Genomic DNA, 19,507 nt, shown 5'->3' on the forward strand with positions numbered 1-19,507 from the left:
TTTCCCCAACACTTTCTCTATTACATCTTCTTTTCATTCTCCTTTCTGTGTTTATCACTCAGACCCAGCCTGCTGAGAGGTATTGCACGTTAGTGTCAAGGATAGGCAAGAATGCTATGTTTTTTTTTTTTTTTGGTTCTTTTTGTTGACATATTTTACACTATATTTGAACCAACAGTGGAGCTATTTAGCTTTTTGACAGCAGAATTTGGAGATTCCTCGAACTCGAACTCGAACAAACCCAATCCCCTTTAGTCCTCCCGTCATTGAACATGGAAACTTAAAAAGACAAACTATTCTTAAATATCTACCAAAAAACCCAAATCCCTTAAAATTAAGAATCCAAGCATAGAAGAAAATTGAGCTAGCTATCATGACCTGCCTCTTTGACACTTAGTATTACTGGGCATCGGGGCTGTTTTGTGGGGGTGGTGCGGTGGTTGGAATGATTGTGGGGATTTTTTTCAGCACACTACAGAGAAGAACCCCAAATGCAAACAAGTCAAAGAGAGACAACATCCACCTAAGAGAGGCTGCCTCTAGTGGAAGTAAAGCCCCTCCTTTACGGGAGATCCATTTATAAAATGTTCTCAGAACAGAAAGGAAAGAAGAAAAATGGGGTAGGACTCGTGAGAAACTAACATGAGAGTTAGGAAAGCACAACATTGATTGATATGCATGTTTGCAGCTTTCAGAAAACAGGTTTTAAACATATCCATGAAGCAAACATACCAACAATAATATTTACAAAGGAAACTATACTTTACGAGTCTATGACATACACAGCCCCATTTGATGATCTCTTATACCCACCAAACGGGTTGATTTATTTACCTTCAAGAATGTTTTGACAATGGGATTTCCTTTTGTGACTGTCATGATTGCAACAAATCAACACAATTGAAGAATAATTACAAGGCCATGAGGCAGAAAGAAATCATTTGAAAAGCTCACTACCAAGCTTCACAGCACCTATCTCAAACGACCCAGAATGCAAGTGACCATATTTGCTGGCTTGAATTTTTTCCAGCTCTTCGGCGAGTCTCTTCATTGATGGTCTTCTAATTGAAGCATCAAGACACTGTAATGCCAATTCTAGCATCTGTTTTGCAACATCCATTGTCTGGTCTCCTAGTGCTTTATCGACAAACTTGTCGAAATTGTTGCTTCTCTTAGCCTTCAAAACCGAAAAGGATTTGTTAGGCACCATAACAGGCTTAATCAAACGACTTTATCCTTTAGGGAAGCACTTCAACCAAAAAAGATTATATGAATTAGGATCTCCCTAGTATAACTCTACAATAAAGTTCTTAAAAATTCCTGACCATTATAGTTTATTTTGTTACCTCAATACTGAATGCTAAGGTAGTAGGATTTTAACCACTTAAATTAAAAAAGCTACATAAGAAATCCGAAAGTTTTTATCATATACAAGACAAGATCTTCCTAGCTAAATTCATGTATTTGGTTTTAAGGCTCTATAAACTAGTGGATTTTAATGATCAAGATGTTGATGTTAATGATGATGAGAGAGGAATCATTTGGGGTGGAAAAATTCCATGTACCTGCAATACTATATTATCCTGTTTTTTCGACTGACTTCTGCTATGTGCTTCATGCCCACTAATTAGTTCCAGTAAGAAGATGCCAAAACTGTACACATCGCTTCTCTCTGAAAAGTTCTTCGATGAACTTAACCTTTAGAGAAAAAGGATTAAAGTAGATATCAGTCTACAGGTTTAAGACATCCACAAAGAAAATAGTAGAAGAATATCTAAAAATGTATAAAATCCTCCATTGGTGTTCAAAAGAATGGTAGTTCTTTTGAACTCATACATAAACTTTTAGGTTGCAAATGAAGCCATTGACATCCTAAGAACTAAATCAATAGATAACAAGGCACTGAAAGTAAACCTATGCTTGCATCTTAAGGTTTAGGGGAAAAGAAATTATCTCGAGTGTTTGGCAGGTAAGAAAATGAAAATCACATGACTTAGAGAGAGGTCTTTTCTGAAGTATTAGCAACTTATGCCAGCATCCTTTAGAAGTATGAATAACTTCATTAATAGTGGAAAGACACCTTTTTCACCACAGAAATGCATTCAGTGAACAAAATCTGCAATAAAATCTTGGGAAATTGACAGCTGCATTCCAACTAGAACAAAGTTCTCACTAAATTGTAAATAGAAAGCATGTGATAAAGTATGCAAAATTGTGTGCTTCGATTGTAAGAAAGGTGACATACTCTGGGTCAAGAAAGCAGTCTATCATTGAAGACGATTCAGCCAGATCACCATCGATTAGCAGTTTATAAAGTCCATAATCAGAAACCTTGGCCATAAAATTTTCATCTACAAGTACATTGCTAGTTCTAAAGTGCATGTGCAAGAGAGGAGGCACCAAACTGTGAAGGTGTTCAAGCCCTGATCCAAATGTAGAAGTATGAGACGAAAATCATAAAAGAGGAATGCCAAGGAAAAATAATCAAAGCATATACCTTTCGCTGCACCCAAAGCAATAGATAGCCTTCGCCACATATCTAGCTTTCCAATAGGTAAGCCTTCGCTGTCTTTAAACACGTGCACTTAGAGAGAGAGAGAGAGAGAGAGAGAGAGAGAGAGAGAGAGAGAGAGGGGGTAGAGAGAAAGAGTTACCATAGAGGTGATTTCCAACATTTCCATTCGGGATATAGTCATAGACAAGTATTTGTTGATGATTATCTTCATAATAACCAATAAGCTTGACAAGATGGATGTGGTGCACATGAGCTATGCGCTTTGCCTGTGTTAGATCAAGGGAGGTCAACAATATTCTGTTTACACAGCATTTAAATATGCTAACAAAGTCATGGGCTACTGAAGAAGAAAACTATTAAAAGACTTCTGCTGAGTCGAATAAATTTCTCACTAGAATGTTGAAAATCTGTCAAATGTGAACTTGTATCAACACTATGAATGGTAATGTCTCCGCAAAAGTTACCTTTATTTCTATAGAATGTCAAAAGTACCTCATGAACAAAATGATGAGTGTGGATATGTAGGCATCTCTTGACAGCCACAATTGATCCATCTTGAAGCAGTCCCTTATAAACTAAACCAAATCTACCTTCACCTATGATGTTGCTTTGACTGAAATTGCATGTGGCTTGCTCCAGTTCCAGAAACGTTAGCTGCCTCAAATTCTGCATATCATTAGGATAGAGAAGACCACCATACGGGGATGCATTTCCCAGTTCATATTCAACTGAAAAATTTTAAACAAGATATCATATATTACCTACCAAATGAAGCATTGATCGTAGTTACCATATTACACTTGGCACATGTACAATCCAGAAAGGTCCAGCATCCAGTGGACCTGACTTTGGAGGTTCCCAATGCCAAAGATACAGTGTCAAATAATTTGGACAAATAACTTGGGGAAATCCACTACACATTTTGAAAGCTGTATTCTGTAAAAGTCTTGACGGTCCTAATATTTTAAGGTGGTTGCATTTCTTCTGAACCCACATAATCAAAAAAACTTTTAATGATTTCAAGAGAAACATACAACCTTTAAATGAAATGCTCGATGTCAGATTTGGCTCCTTAATCAAAAGGCACTAAATTGCTACAATCAATGAGTTTTTAAAAGCAAATATTTTGGATATAAACAGTCTTTCCTACATAAGCAAGTACTTTTGTCCAGATGGCTAATTTGGGACACTATAAAACAGAGCCAGCTAGTTCAAAACCATATTGGGATGATCTGCACAGGGAGAAGCTATAGTTTGCTCTGGTGCTTTTATATTTTGTGACACATTTTGAAAGTTTGGACTGTCAATTTTTTCATAACAAGGTCCTCAAGGTAATGGATGCATATTGAGTTATGCTTCTTTCACCATTTGAAAAGGCATATATTGACAAGTCATATGATAAACTTTACAATATAAAATGCCATCTCAGTATGCACTCCATCAATTGAAGAAACTCACTGTCTGATGTCCATCTTCAAATAAAACTCCAACTTACCTGGAGGAGATGCTAGGGAGGATCCTGTCCCAGATGTTCGTCTCCTGAATCTTTTAGCGCGCATCAAGCAGGTGTACACAATCACCACAATGACAACCACAACCAGGGCTGCACCAACACCTCCTACTACGGCAGCAACTTTCTTATTACTTGGTTTCTTAACATCAACTTCTTGCAAAGGTGTGAGTGTTGGAACTCCAATATCTCCATTAACTGTAGCCTCAACCCTCTTGGGCCTTGATTTGTAGAGCCTTCCTCATAATTAATTTGAAGAGTAAGCGGCAAAGAAATGTAAAGCAAATGTTGACAAATTGATTGTTTCACTCTGCAGAGAAAGAGGATAGATTCGAGGGCCCCTTATGAAGTCCAAGCCCTAAGATGACTTAATTGAGTTTTTCTTTTAAGAACAAGCAGAGGAAAGCAGAAACAGTTTTAATAAATAGAAAACGTTCTTTAGAATCTAAGAAACTAATGAAACAGAATCCTTTGAACAGCTGAAAACAATAGACTGCTTAGGAAAAAAAAAAACAGATTTCAAGTATAGAAACACCCTCCTCTTTGTTAAAAATATAGAACACCCAAATTCTAATGTACCATGAAACTACTGAAACATGGGTACCCTACATGTCCAAAAATAACACTAGGTCCCAAAGCTTAAAAGTTGAAAATGGAAAATTAGATTTCGTAAATGAAAATTAAAAGTTGAAATGAAAAGCTTATTTGGCTGGGTCGCATAAAGGATATCTGTTGCAATTGTGAGTTCTCAAATTTGTTCTTAGGGAAAAAACAAAATCTATATGAATTTCTACAGGGCTAAAAAGATCATAGATATATGTGCAGCATGTAAATTTGCATGTACTGTGGAATACAAACATGTAATTGACATGTTCATTGTCTTAGGCATCAGTGGATGGTTCTATAAACTTCAGAGAGAGAGAGAGAGAGAGAGAGCTTACATATAAACAACTCCTGGGTCTCCAAGTTTATTACAGTGAACTTGTGGTTGTTGTCTAAGGCATGGGTATGTCCAAATTCTTCTAGAGGATAGTTGACGACTTCCAGCCTCACTCTTGAAAGTGAGTAAAGCTTCAGCTAGAATAAAATTTTTTGTAACCAATCAGAATCCTTCTATGGTATTCATAATGAAATTTGGCTTGTTCATGCAAATTGTAGACATCTTTTGCATGTCTTGGGGAACCGGTTAGCCAAACATGAACAGAACCACTCTCTTTCTGGGAAAAAAAAGAATCCAGGTGCTTCTCGACAACAAAAATAATAGACAGCAGGTTACATTGGACTCCCCATCAGTTCCACCATATAAATATCTAGGAAAACAGACTATTCCCTTTTAGGCCCTCTTTTGTTTTTGGCAGTCCCAAATTTGTTGAGCCATCACAGCCCCCAAACCAAGCCAATACGCTTTTTGATGGTGAAAATATGCAAATCAACGCTCCAAGAAATATTGATTATTTCACCAATTGAAGAGCATTTGAGATACAAAGAACCCAGTTGCTCGTTGTCTCTTACTGCTCCATACTCCTATAAATTATGGATAAATAACACAAGGAAAGTGAAAGAAGACAAACCATATATTTGCTGGCTTGTTCTGCCGGGTTCCAAGAGTTGAATTAGTATAAAAAGTGGCAACTGTTGCCTCCAGAACAAGCGCATTGTCAACAACCATCACTCCATTGAAACCCCTCACTTCCAATTAATTTCAAACATTTACTTGATCCTGTGGAAAGCTTAACAAAAGCACAATATCTGAATTCACTGACTTAGACCCCGAATGGTTTCAACAAACTGAAAGGGACAAAGCAAAAAATAACCATATTCCTTCCTTGATCCTTGAAGGAAAAAAAAAAAAAAAAAACTCGATTCTCTGTCACCGATTTAAAAAGAAAAAATTGTGGGTGACAAGACTTTTCATATTTGTGCAAAAGCTATGACTGAACAAGCACTTAAAAACCCATCCAATATGATATTATAGAGGTTTAAGATGAAAACAAAGACTGGAGCTCTTTAAATTAATCTTTAGTGATTCAAACTATTTAATAATGAGCTGGAGAAGCACTGGGAAATCTATAAGAGATTACGAGTACCCGGAACTCTAGCATCCTAGAAGATAAGTGAACTTTATGACTTGAATTCCAGCTAAGCTGAATGAAAAGAAAGCCAGAGGCACATAGATTTGAAGTACTTGTAATCTCTTTATTGAAGTAGACAGAGACATCGCTGGTTTTTCTTCAATGGCTAAAACCCCTACAAATTCCCATCAGCCAGAAAACTCAAATGCAAATCCCAAAAGATTCCCCGAGAGTCCAAGATCTAGTAATTGTTGAAAACTTGAAATGCGAAGACCCAAACAGTAGATTAAGACAATCAAGGACATACAATCTTGTAGAGAGAAAAACTGGCACAAATGTCACAGGTGGAGACCTCCATTAGAAGATCCTGGCAAACATGTCACATTCTGACTTTTACTCCAATATTGCTTATCATACAAACTATTATATCGTATACTTCATAAATGACAGGGATGATTTCTAGTTAGCGTTAGTCAAACTTAAGTGCCGTGACATACGATAAAGTAACTGACATTAGAAGAGACTTATAGCTGTAGTTTTTCTATCATGAAAGACTTATGAAGTCGACATAAACTAGGAAAAAAATAATATCCTTTTAAAATCAGTTTTTTTTTAATCATATTTCTTTCCTAGGCTTCCATTTTAAATAAAAACAATTATAATAATCATTTTTAAAAAATAATTGAAATGGAACTCAAATCTGCCGTGTGAACAAGCTAGGTCTCCTCCTCTGAAAAGAGAAGAGAAGGAAAAAAACAGTGTCCTATCACAACCTCCATCATTCACTTTCCAAAGGATTTGAGAATCGCTATCCGGAAAAATTATTTTAGAGTAAGAAAATAATACAGTGTTCATCGATTTTCAGAATCCTAATCTGAAAAGACCTCAGGATTCTATTATATTTCAACAGCATAGCATCCATGGTACAAGAGAGTCTGTGGTTTGTACAAAAAAGTTAACCAGATGATTTTTCAAGAAACAGGTGAAGCCAAGAACTTCTTTTCCTGCCATCCAAGCATGGCCAAGGAATCTCAAGTACCAGAAACTTATTCAAGACAAAACACGCGTAACTAAAAGGACATGACATGTTTTATGAGGAACTGTACAGACAAAGACAGAAGTACTGGGCGAGAGAGAGAGAGAGGAAAAAGAAAATTAAGGCTGCCCATGCCTGCTGGTGGCTGGAAGGAGTTGAGCTAGAGAGAATCATCAATTCATGTAAAGAACACTGCAGCTTTATGCTATTAAACTTACCAGAGAGAGCTTTTGCCAGTTGCCTTAGGGAACTTTGTGAGATTGCATTGAAAGCACAAGACTTCACAGAAGGCAGCTAATACAATCACATACAATCCAACAGGTAGGGTCGGTTGCCCCGATGACGCAAAAACACTACTCCTTCAAATACGACACTGATATCGTCTGCTTCACATGGGAAGAGTCACCTGCTTCTAAAATCACAATATTACCCCCCTCCTCAGACTATCACTAGTCTTTCTGGGCGGTTTGCCTTGACCAAGCTTAGTCAGAAAATGCAGAAACTCCTTCCTGGTTTTGTTTGTACCAATCGAGACTTCTTCAATCTGAAATCGGTTTAGACTTCTAAGAGAAACTTACGACTAAAGGCATATAAAAATGTGGACTTTACAAAATACGAATGTTTATGACCCCCGGGCCCACCTACCTAATAATTGGCTTGATGTTTATGAATATTGACGAAGACAATGTTTCAGAATTATTAAATTCGTAATAGGGGCCAATAGAGGATCAGTAATGATCACAGCCTCCCAACGAACCAATAATAGAAAAGTAAGTACTGCTTCACTCTTTTGACCATTTTGCCTTGACATTTGGCCTATCTCTTGATCCAACTCACTATTCCGTTTCTTCCTGATATTTCTAAAGAAAATAATGATGATACTAATGACTCTGGCGAATGGTATTTCTTGGATGAAATTATAGATCTAGAACACAATATTCTGGTCATTTTCATATTGATTTGGTCCGGAAAATATCTCACGTCTCGATTTTCCATCTTAGAATCTATTTTTTCAGCTGATCAGGTGTTCTATGTTCTGAGACCAGCATTTTTTTTTTAACCCCAAGCGAACACCAAAAACAAAGATGAAACATCTCAAACAAACATAGCCCACCATGCATCTCTATTCCATGTACACACAAAAAATAAATTTTATTTACAGTTCTCAGTTGAGATTGTGTCCTCACTTAGATATTACATGTATAGACCCTTTATTAAATAAAAATAAATATTATTTTATAAGAAATATTTTTATAATTTTAAAAAATTTTAAAAATAAAATTATCTAAATTTACATTGCATCTCTATTTGAAGACTGTATATAACGTATATAACATTCCTCATGTGGGGGTTTGTATACAAGAAACGTCGGGATCAGAAGAAGGCATTGTATTTTTTTCTTTGGAACAGTGGCTGACAAAGTCGTTTTCCGATCCGGCAAGGATAGAGGGGACCATTCTCAAAGCTGCAATAGCGACGATCACATGACGACAGAGAGGTCGGGATTGGGATGGTCGTTAGCAGGGCGCGGGAGTCACATGCAAACACCCATTGCCATTAAAACCTTTCCTTTTTGTTAACATGTTACTTCATTTTCAGCCCCCAAAGGACTCCCCACCCCACAAATCATGCCTAACCTAGAAAGAAGAAAAGGGTTCTAATTCCTCGTTGCAATCTATAGGTTCTGGGCCATGACAGATAGGTCTGTAGTTGACAGCTTTAATTTTTAATTTTTATTTTACTTCTGAGTGAAATTTCTATTTATTTCCCCCCTTTGACTCTGTATACTGTTGTGGTCTATTTCTCAAAGATCCTTACTTCCTCTCATGAACGCTAAAAACTTTGTTTAGAATTCATACTTTTTTCTGTACAAGAGATGGTTTTCTCTCTGGTGTGTTTCCCATCCTCGAATCAAAAGGTTAGGGCGATGGTGGCCAGGGTCAGTGGTAATTACATTAGGCCAAGATAAAAGGGTAACAGGACAACTTATCCATTTACCCCTAGAGAATACATTATAGTTTGATATTTTTTAAATACAGTTTTATTCTTAAGTTCCTTCATGTTAACAAAAATACATAAAATAATATATTTATACAATTTATTTTCAATTTCTAACTTCAATTATGTTGGCAATTTCACGTAGCAATTGCCCAGATGATTTATCTTATTTTCTCCATTGTTTGGAAACTAATAAACTAGTCTCACAGACATCATCGTCAAACTGTTGATACTAAATTTTAGATCCAATAGTCGATGATTTGGAGATGATATCGATGGAGTAGATGCGCATTCCTAGACCTTACGAAATAAGTACAAAAAGAAAAAATAAACTGGATAGTAAGTTTTTTTTTTTCTTTGTTCTTGGAAGGAGGACCGCACCTCCATATCTTTTTTCTTATTTGAAATCCTCAGTTTTGATAGATACTGTAAAAACTTCAAAACAATAAAAAAAAAAAAAAAAAAGATAAATAGATCCATAAAGATTGAACATTTGGTTGACCCAATTTCTCTCATTTCAAGGACCCTTTGAGAAGCCTTTGTAGCTCGACAATATTCTCCCAAGTAGCCATGAACCCCTCCACCCCTAACTTAGCAAGAAACTTTGCTGACGAATTTCCTTCATGATTAATGTTAACATCCAAATTTTCCAATAGTAATTGAACCTCCTCCCAAAAATCTTCTAAATACTAAATTGTATAACATTTATTTCGCAACCAATTTATAATCATCAAAGAATTCATTTGTATGTCAATACAAGAGAAACCCAAAGATTTTGTAAGCCGTAAACTATGTAAAAGACCCATCCAAATTTTCTAGCAATAATTGAACCTCCTTCCAAAAATCTTTTGTACTAAACTGTACAAAGTTTATTTTGCAACCAATTAATAACCAACAAAGAGTCCATTTGTATGTCAATGCAAGAGAAACCCAAAGATTTGTAAGCCGTAAATTATGTAAAAGACCCATAAGCTTTGCTTTATTATTTGTTTATTCACCAAGATATATTGCAAAAACCACCTGCAATTCATTATGTAAGTTTCGAATAACTCCACCAACCTCCATCATACCTGGATTGCCAATACAACTACCGTCAACATTTAGTTTAAATCTACCTACTTTAGGAGGCATCCACCGAACCAACTTAGGAGTTTTACATTGAACATGTTTAATTGGCAAATGGAAAACCGATAAAATTTCTTCATCCAAATCATTCAAACCAGTACCACCCTTCAACTTTTCCCCCGACCAACCCAGTATTTCATTTTCGTCCATGTCGACAACATTGACTCTTCCTTATCTTCCATCCTTGCTTTGCACCTCCTATTCCATAAGCACCAAATCAAGATACAAGAAATAATACCAAAGAGAGATTCTACTTGTGAAACTTTTAGCCTTAAGAAACCAACTCTCTACTCGAATCTGTCACCCACTACTTCGCATGGATGTCATACCAACTGAAAAAGAGGCCCGCTTCCACATCTCTTCCGCAAAATCCCCTTCAGCCAAAACATGGTTCAAGTCTTCATACCCTCCAGTGTCACAACAATTACATCTGGAAACAAGAGGTATACCAAACTTATGAACTTGATCATCAACACTCAAGGCACTGATAAAAGCTTTCTAGACCATAACTGAAATTTTTTTGGGTAAGGACAGGTGCCAAAAATATCGGTCCATACCAAAATATTAGATCCATGCTTATTTCTTTCTAAACTGTCCACCACAACCATTACATTTTCCGAACCCACCAATTGAGAGATAACATTAATATCCCAGCCATCCTCCAGTTTGCATTCTTTAACGGTAGTTTTCAGAAATAGAACATTGGAATGATGATTAATTAAAGGGTCCTCATCCAACCATTTATCATACAAAAAAATATTTTACCCTCTCTAACCTTCCAACGAGAAAGATTAAAAACCAAAGGCAACCACTTAGCAATCATTCACCAATTCCTGGATCCCTTATTCGTATCTACAAATGAGACATGGTTATTCTTAACATATTTTGCTCTAAAAAAATTCGCCCATAAGGAATTCTCATGAAGCAATTTCTAAGCAAATTTTACATATAGAGATTATTGAATCTCATCCAACCTCTTAATTCTCAAACCACCTTCCTCCTTTGGTAGACAAATTTAATCCCATACTCTCCAATTGCATTTATCCTTCCCTTCTGAGGAGCCTCAAAAAAATTTCTTACAGCAAGTATTTAACAATTTGACCACTACCTTCAGTACCTGAAGAGTAGATAACAAATGAATAGGCATACTCGATAAAACTTGCTTGATAGGATCAATCGAGCACCTTGTAAAAGAAACCAAGATTTCCAACCATCAACTCTTTTTCGCACTCGCACCACTAAGTCCTCCAAATGTAACTTACTATCTAAGGGAAATGTGGGGCCTATAACATGCGTGCGTGATTTTCGAAGCTCTTGATTTGGTGATTTTGGAGATTTCAAGTTTCCGTGCTTGGAGATCCTAGGGTTTGCATGGCTGCAGCCGAGGCCCTGGCTGACCCTATGGCACCAGTGGACCGTGGTCATTCTTTCGTTGATATAGTGACACAAATGCCAATGCCTCTACCAGAGGTGGTGGTTCCTTGGCATGCGCCAAAGTTGGTGGATGGTGAAATTTGCATGGTTTTTTTCGAAGGAAGATATTTCACTCTCAGTTCAACCTTTTAAGTATCCCTTGGTGATGAAATTCCTACGGAAAAGGCCTTCTCTTGATGTTATCAGGTCTTTTATTAGGAATCGTTGGGGTCTTGTGCATTAACCAGTGGTTTCTTCTATGAGGAGGCCAAGGAATGTTTTTGTTCAATTTGCTAATGAAGACGATTTTATGAAAGCTTTTGCACATGAATCTTGTGAAGTAGATGGAGTCCATTATAGGGTTTTCCATTGGAATATTGATTTCTATGAAGAGGCTGAACCTTCCCTAGTGCCAGTTTGGGTTTTCCTTCCTGGACTACCACCAAATCATCATCATGAGGCATTCCTATACAATATTCTTAGCCCTCTAGGAAAATTTTTACATCAGGATAATAGTACTAAGAATGTTACTAGAACGGTTGGGCTCAAGTTTGTGTTGAAATGGATGCAGCAGGTGATCAGATTCCTGGTTTCTGGATTGGGACTCCTCAAAATTAGAATAGTTGGTTTCAAGACATGGTGTACGAAACTCTTCTAGCCTATTGTCGGCGTTATAAGGTGCAAGGGCATTTTTTAGAGAATTGTATGGGTGTGGGTTAAAAAAAGATGGAAAAAGATCATGGTCCAGATCAGGCTAAACAAGAAAAAAGTTTAGATAAGAATTAACTCTATGGTCGGTCTAGATGCAGGGGAAGGAAATTTAAAAGAAAAAAGTGCTAGATGAACCTACGCTTGTTGTTGGCAATGAAACTCAGGATGAGGTACTGGTATAAATCACTCATGGAAAAATTGTTTTGGTTTCATCTGAAAAGACTGAGTTGGGAAGAATTGAAATGGAGGTGGATGCCTTAGTTTTCGTTTCTTCTTATTAGGGGGTGCCGTTGGTTGAGGAATCTATTGAAATTGAACATGTTTCAGTTAAACATGTTGTAGAGAAAGATAATGACGTGTTGCCAAAAGAGAAAAATCTAGTTCTAGAAGATGATTGTGGTGTGATGGGTATGATTGACAATTCTAAAAGGGAAGTTATCTTGGTTTCTCCGACTAAGGATATGGAAGTTGAAAATACCGTGTCTTTGGAGGTGGGACAAGAGATATATGTGGATTTGTGTAGTGATTCTCGGAGGAGACAGGAGATGGGTAATAGTTTGGGTCATGTTGAAAATGGTAATACTTCTAATGGGGAGGCGATGGTTGTGAGGCAACATATCAACAAAGAGAAGGTTTACGACTCGGACAATGAAAAAAAGAAAAATAAGCTAAAAGAAAAAGAAGTGGGAATTAAGTTAAGAAGTTCAACCAGGGCTCTTAGCAAGCCTATTCACATGAATATATGATATAATCTTTGATGTTCTGGAATATTAGGGGTTAGGTATTTCAAAAAAAGATTGAAAAGTTCAATAAAAAAATTTAAGTCTTGTGTTTTAGGGATTGCTGAACCTTTTCATTCACAAGATCATTTGGTATTTTTGAAGAATAGTTTGAATTTCATTTATGGAATAACTAATGAGGATCATGGCGGAAAACTATGGGTGATTTGGGATGGTGCCTAGCAGGTTCTCATTGTGTCTATAGGTTCCCAACAAATTACAGTTAGTAAATGGAATGGATGTCTTTATCTATTCTGTTTATGCTTGGTGTTATCAAGGAAAGCGTAGAAGTTTATGGGATGAGTTGATGAATGTTGCTCCGAACCAATCTAGATGGATTATTGTGGGTGACTTCAATATTATCAAATCGGATGATGAGCGAAGAGGTGGTCATCCAAGGTTGGCGTCAGCTATGCATGAATTTAGTGATTGTATTGACTACATCGAGTTTGTTGAGCTACCTTTTGCGGGTAGTCAATTTTCCTAGTGTAATGGGTAAAGGGGATAGGCGTGTAGTTGGGAACGACTAGATCGAGTGATAGTGACTTCTCAAACCTTGCTGTTTTGGCCTGATATTCAATTGAAATATTTATCTAGAATCACATATAATCATGCCCCTATGGTTGTAAGTCTTTCTAGATCTCAACTCTATGATTTTCTTTCTTTTAAATTCCAACAAATGTGGGTGGAACATGAGTCTTTTATGGGTATAATCAAGAAGGCTTGGAGGAGGAAGTGGGTGAATCTAGTTTTTTTTTTTTTTTTTCCTTTTCAGCTTGCTCGGAAATTAAAATGTGCCAAGAGCTATTTGCAGGACTGGAATAAAAACATTTTTGGAAAGACTCATGCCCATATTTGTGAGTTGGAAAAAAGAATTGAAAGTCTTGAAATTGCTTTGGAAGATAATTTTTCAGAGGAGGTGGATTTAGACTTGGTTACTTCAAAACTTTAGTTGGACACTTGGCGCCAACTTGAAGAAATAAGGCTTTGACAGGTTTCGACAGGCTTCAAACCATATATGGATAGTGAGTTACAGATATGGTTCGAACCAATAATTGCATTCTTATATGCATGATGTAGTAATTTATGTGATTTGGATTAATAGTTATTCAAATCCATCACAACCTATATGATTTCCATGAGGGAAACTTGAAACTTGGGAGGTAGTAGCACGACCATCACTTCCGTCTTGTAGGACAAGCTAGTGTTGGTGAGTAACTGGTCCATTGATGACGATGTATTCATCTTTTTCGCCATTTCTTCATACTTTTCCTTGAGGTTACGCAACTTGTTTTGCATGTTCCTCATCCTCTGCATCCCCTCCTCCTCCAGCGTTTCTAGATTCCACATACTCGTCGTTTCTTGGTTCTACATCATTTTCTAGTCTGTTGGTGCCTACTTTGAGTGTCTCGTTCTCCTTTCGAAAGGTCTCTACTTCCGTAGTTAGCTTTCTTACCAGTTGCTCCATCCCAGTGAGCCTTGCTTCCATATTTGCCAATCTTGCTTCTTCTTGTCCCTAAATTATTTGAGAACGGGTTATCGTAAGCATACGAAAGACACGTAAAGTTTATCAAGTTCTCATAGATAGCGTCATTGTTAACGTCGTGTTTCGTACATCATTGTACCTAGTTTCAACAACTCGGGTCTGAGCATTTATACCTACACACTCAAGAAAATAGAGGGGGGCTCTGTGGTGGCCCATGAGCCTCCAATGCTTAAGCTAGTAATTTTCATAGTAGATTGTGCTAGAGTGCGAGACCTTGGAGAGACTTCTATGTACCTGAAGGTCAGCATTTATACGAGGTTTCTAAGGGGACATCGCGTACCTTACATAAGGGGATTTATGTCACTTTGATTGTTGCATGGTCAGAGTCTTTTAATGCCGTGTGACTCTTGGGATCATGTTATTAATGTGACGTGGAGTCCGGGGAGTGGCGCCATTAATGCGGAGTGGTTCCCTAGGTGAGGCTTTAACCTGTGGGTGATCATTGTCAGGTTTCTCCATACCCTCTATCAGGAAATTGAGGGTCCTCCGCATTTTCTGTCTACCTGTCTGTACAGGTTTTCGAATACTAGATGTCACAGGAGGTGCCAAGGTGGTGAGTCACATATGTCCCTGTCATTCATTTTTTTTTTTTTAATTTGTTTCCAAGTAAATGTAATATGTTAGAAAATACTTTAAATATATGATTACTAAACAGTAAATAATTTATTAGCAGTAGAACTTTTTTTTTTGACATGTCTAATAGTGACCTTCGCCCAAATTTATTAAGACAACCTCACTTCTGGTGGACAAGTGACCTTGGTAACATCACAAATCACTTGGGGGTTTACAAGATAAAACATAAAATACCAAACCCAAGTGACAAAAAATTTCAGAATACCAAAAAGAAACCTACAAACATCTTTGCTACATAAAAACAAAATAATCATCTCAATCTAATATAAGGCAAATCCAAATTATCCATGCGAATAAGTCCACGTATGTATCCATTGAGATCCCTCTTTTACCAAATGATCCGCCACCATATTAGCTTTTCAAAAAATATGACAAAAGCGAGCATTAATCTCTTGAGCAATCTTTTTGATTTCTTTCTAATAATCCCATAAAAATGAATAGCGACAAATTCCTGATGTAAGCCAACCAATGATAATGGTTGAGTCGGATTTCAATGCTTTACATACTGCAATATTATTCATCACATTTCCATAATGATGTGCAAAACTAGCTATCGTTGTTCCTAAAGAAGCAGTAAAACTTATTACTTAAAATATAAACTATAAACATAATGTAACACTAATTTTTTTCAATCGTAAGAAATCTTTTTTTGGATCCGTTTCTCGTTATGTTTTCTTATTAATGGCAATGACTATAAAATAAAGCCCATCAATTGTAGACTGTGATGTTTCTTTGGCACAATAGAATATAAATAAAATTATGATTTTGTAAACAAGGGAGATTAATGGAAACTTCTGGCAATATTATTGTTTGGTAATGAACTAAATGGTACATTTTGAGGATTTATTAAGGGATTTGATAATAGTTTGTAGTCAATGAATCATTTTACAGATGCTTACTATCATGAGAATAAATTAATACCGGTGATAATAAGTTTAAAAAAAAAATGAATTTTATGCTCCTAATTTTTTAATATAATATGGCAATACCCACGTGGCACTGGTTTGTCTTGTCTATTGGTCCATTTGATCAGTAAACTTAGATGGGTGAGTAGTTGCATCTTAAGCCTTGTTTAGATTGTAAAATAGTTTCATTTCATCTCAACGTCCAAATATCAAAAATATATAAAATTTTTAAATTTTTCATTTAATTATTATATAATCATTATAACTTTTTCAACTTTTAAATAAAACATAAAAAAAAAAAAATCAATCTTTTAAATTTTAAAATAAAAATAATATTCTAACAATATTCTAACTTGACAATATATTTATTTAATTTTTTTCTATTATTTCTCAAAACACTAAAAAAAAATTAAAACAAACTATTTTATTATTATTAATAAATTATTTTATTACTATTTATAAATTTTTCATTTTATTTCATCTTATCTAAACTTACAAACGGTCTGAAAAAGTGGGCTAAACTTGACAGGGGCCCAGCCTGCTTGGGCCATTAGTCCATCATGACTGTTAACCCCGGCAGACATATTGTCTTCTCCGTTGCAGAGAACTCCCAAAAGCAGCAGCACCAGACGCCATCATGGTTAGCGTTTTAACTCAGGTGCTCATACATTCCCTATCAAGTCCCTTAGATTAATTCTTTTTTTCCTTCAAAAATAATAATCCAGTTTTTTAGGGTTATTTTGTTGTTGAAATTATAATTAATGCAGGAGCGTCTTCTCGGCGCTGCTCTCGGAAGCATATTCACGGGAATCGTTGTATTTGAGCAACGTAGAAGCATCTATAAATCCATTTCTGATAACCAAGCTCAATCCGATTTTCAGTCTCAGGTGATTCTAGCGCCCATTCTCCTTAACATTGTGATAGCACTTTTGGTATCTGAGACCCTAGGATTCAATTAGAAATTTAGAACCTTTGTCACAGCTAGGCATCTCAGAATTTATTGAATCCTCTACTTTGGTGTGGGGGGGAGGCAATTTAATTTACCTTGAAGATGTTCTATTACAGTTTTATTGTGTATGTGGGGAGAAGACAATGGTCAATGTGAGAGGAAAATGAATCTTGGGTACGCATATGGAGGGAAACGTTTGGGATCGTGTCGGAAAGCTTGCTACGTCTTTGTACTTTGCGAACGATTTTTCTCCCCGTTTATTGTGTTTTGCATTTGGAAAAAAGAGGAACAGCTATGGTTCGACATTACTTCCTTTTTTCTTTTTTCAAAATTTCCTTTTTGATTTAATATGTATGAAAACCCAGTTTTGATTTTGTTATTGATTTTAACCCAGAGGGTTGAAAGCAGGCTTTTGCCCCATTCTTTCCTAGAACCAAGTGAAGCATTGTACTATGATATTCTGGATTATTTGCTGTGCTGGTATATGTAGACTCCCGTGTTTGGCTTGGGAAGTCAATCTTAACTGTTCAAGATACTACAGTGAGCCTTAACTAAGTGATTGGTCCATCATGGAGTATCACATAGATATGACTAGGACGTATTTGGATCATGAAAAATGATATAAGAGCCAACCTAGCAATGCCATGCAACTGAAGGCATTGTGGCACAACACTGACCTTGATGAGAGCGTCAAGGATTGGAGTATGAGGGATTTTGATACCTAGGATTGTGCGTATTGTAAGAAGTTATGCTAGCATTTTTTCTGATTCCCATTTAAGGGATATCTCAGGCGGGTCTAGTTTAAATAGGAGCTGAACAGTAAAGGGGAGTGTGGCTGAAGTTTGGTGTATGGGATTGGCACAAATAAGAAAGATTAGTCCTTGATGAGACTTAAAGAAATTGAGTCTCCTAGGTAAATTATGAGAGGCGAAGGCTTTTGTGGGAGAATTATTCTTCAATTTTCTGCCTATCAGTTATGTGATATGAGTCATATGACTAAGTTGTATGTGAGTTGACTACATACGAATCTGATGTGATTGAGCCTCTCATTTTGAAAATGCCACAATCTTAGGTCTGCATATCATGAATACGGACTCCAATTCGTATTGTTGGCAGTTTGATTGAGGTTGGGTCTCTGCTTTAGTTTTTTTGATAGGTCTGCTTTATTATCATATGAATGCTCTATGTTTAATCTTTGCGTTCAATCCACTTTCTCAAACTAGGTAATAATAATGGGGTCTTATTGATGTGATTGAATAAACAGATAAAGGATGCTTGATCTCTTAATACAGTAGTTATTTTCTTGAAATCTTTAAGCGCCTTGGTTCATGCAATGCAAGGCAGTGACTTCAAATGGTTTCCACTTTAAACTTCTTCCAGGTGAGAGAACCTATATTCGGAAAGCAATCTCGCTCGCAGTTTGCACATCTATGGAACAAAGCTGTGGACCAGACATTTGGACCAGTTATCGATTTGCTTAGTACACGTGGGTGGTAGAAATGTTGGAGTACTTCACTACCAATTTATGAGTGTTTCTCTGTTCTTTTCATACACATATTACAGCCTAGCCACATTTGTAGCTTTGCACCTGTTCTGTATTATGCAAGGGACACACATCCTGGGTCAGGAAACATGCTTAAGAACCCACATAATAATTTTCCAACAATTATTATTCCTAAATGAGTAACGATATTTGATGTGGTTCATCTTCTTCCGTCTATTTTGGCTCAGCTGGACAAACATGATACTAGTCTTTCTTCCAAACATCTATTTATCAACATGATGCATATGATTTGGAATGGATTTGATCTGAATAAATGCATAATGTTAGTCTTTCCTGGTAGATCTCTGAATAAATAATCTCTGAATAAATGATGCTTGATTTAAAGCCCTTTTGGGCATGTTAGTGTAATTATTTGAAATCTCAGTGTGGAGCTACGCAAAATACAGTGGGATTTGTATATTTGCTGGGAAGGTAGTGTTTGAGAATGAAGCTTTTTCTTATTTTAAAAGGAATTAAAAAATTGAGAATGAATGGCAATTTTGGTACGTGAAGATTTGTGAATTCCTAAAAAACTTTTTGAGATGTGTTTAGTATTGGTTTTTGCTGAAGTGGGTGCATACAATGAGAAACCGTTGGAGACTTTATTTGATAAGTGTTGCATATTGGGATTTGTGAAACTGGGTAGGTAAATTTGAGAAGTTGTTAGAATAATTTGCGAGAGGTGTAATATTCGTGGATTTTTGTGAAAGTTGTGTTAGTTTTTATGTTTTTATTTTTCATGGAAACATAAGCAAATGATTAGATGAAAGTT

At 36.4% G+C, this 19,507-nt stretch overlaps 2 protein-coding genes across 7 annotated transcripts; one reads left to right on the plus strand and one right to left on the minus strand.

The window, feature by feature from the left end:
- Positions 1 to 774: 774 nt before the first annotated feature.
- On the minus strand, positions 775 to 7,707 carry LOC122291931 (probable serine/threonine-protein kinase PBL28). Of its 5 annotated transcripts, none has more exons than XM_043099989.1 (10): positions 7,352 to 7,707; positions 5,597 to 5,745; positions 4,967 to 5,102; positions 4,011 to 4,261; positions 3,008 to 3,243; positions 2,655 to 2,781; positions 2,498 to 2,569; positions 2,246 to 2,423; positions 1,566 to 1,698; positions 775 to 1,177 (listed from the first exon to the last, which is right to left on the minus strand). In XM_043099989.1, exons 2-10 carry the CDS (start codon positions 5,679 to 5,681, stop codon positions 938 to 940), a joined length of 1,458 nt encoding a protein of 485 aa, XP_042955923.1. In that variant the 5' UTR covers positions 5,682 to 5,745; positions 7,352 to 7,707; the 3' UTR covers positions 775 to 937. The 5 variants fall into 5 exon arrangements, with proteins under 5 accessions (XP_042955923.1, XP_042955922.1, XP_042955924.1 ...); XM_043099988.1 differs by having other exon boundaries at positions 5,597 to 5,755; XM_043099990.1 differs by having other exon boundaries at positions 5,597 to 5,774.
- Positions 7,708 to 16,759: 9,052 nt separating this feature from the next.
- LOC122291265 lies at positions 16,760 to 18,912 on the plus strand. 2 transcript variants are annotated; one of them, XM_043098932.1, is made up of 3 exons: positions 16,760 to 16,901; positions 17,011 to 17,130; positions 18,573 to 18,912. In XM_043098932.1, exons 1-3 carry the CDS (start codon positions 16,881 to 16,883, stop codon positions 18,687 to 18,689), a joined length of 258 nt encoding a protein of 85 aa, XP_042954866.1. In that variant the 5' UTR covers positions 16,760 to 16,880; the 3' UTR covers positions 18,690 to 18,912. The 2 variants fall into 2 exon arrangements, with proteins under 2 accessions (XP_042954866.1, XP_042954867.1); XM_043098933.1 differs by having other exon boundaries at positions 16,793 to 16,883.
- The last annotated feature ends 595 nt before the right edge of the window (positions 18,913 to 19,507 follow it).

This window comes from Carya illinoinensis, chromosome 13 (assembly GCF_018687715.1).
Source record: "Carya illinoinensis cultivar Pawnee chromosome 13, C.illinoinensisPawnee_v1, whole genome shotgun sequence".
Lineage (NCBI taxonomy): Eukaryota > Viridiplantae > Streptophyta > Magnoliopsida > Fagales > Juglandaceae > Carya > Carya illinoinensis.

Excerpts from the sequence above, each read along its gene's own strand:
- LOC122291265 (XM_043098932.1), top strand. The coding sequence starts at position 16,881 with ATGGTTAGCGTTTTAACTCAG. Across the intron at positions 16,902-17,010 it reads TGGTTAGCGTTTTAACTCAG|GAGCGTCTTCTCGGCGCTGC; the intron begins GTGCTCATACAT and ends TAATTAATGCAG. Across the intron at positions 17,131-18,572 it reads AATCCGATTTTCAGTCTCAG|GTGAGAGAACCTATATTCGG; the intron begins GTGATTCTAGCG and ends AACTTCTTCCAG.
- LOC122291931 (XM_043099989.1), bottom strand. The coding sequence starts at position 5,681 with ATGCGCTTGTTCTGGAGGCAACAGTTGCCACTTTTTATACTAATTCAA. Across the intron at positions 3,244-4,010 it reads CTCCCTAGCATCTCCTCCAG|TTGAATATGAACTGGGAAAT; the intron begins GTAAGTTGGAGT and ends AAAATTTTTCAG. Across the intron at positions 2,424-2,497 it reads TGCTTTGGGTGCAGCGAAAG|GGCTTGAACACCTTCACAGT; the intron begins GTATATGCTTTG and ends CATTTGGATCAG.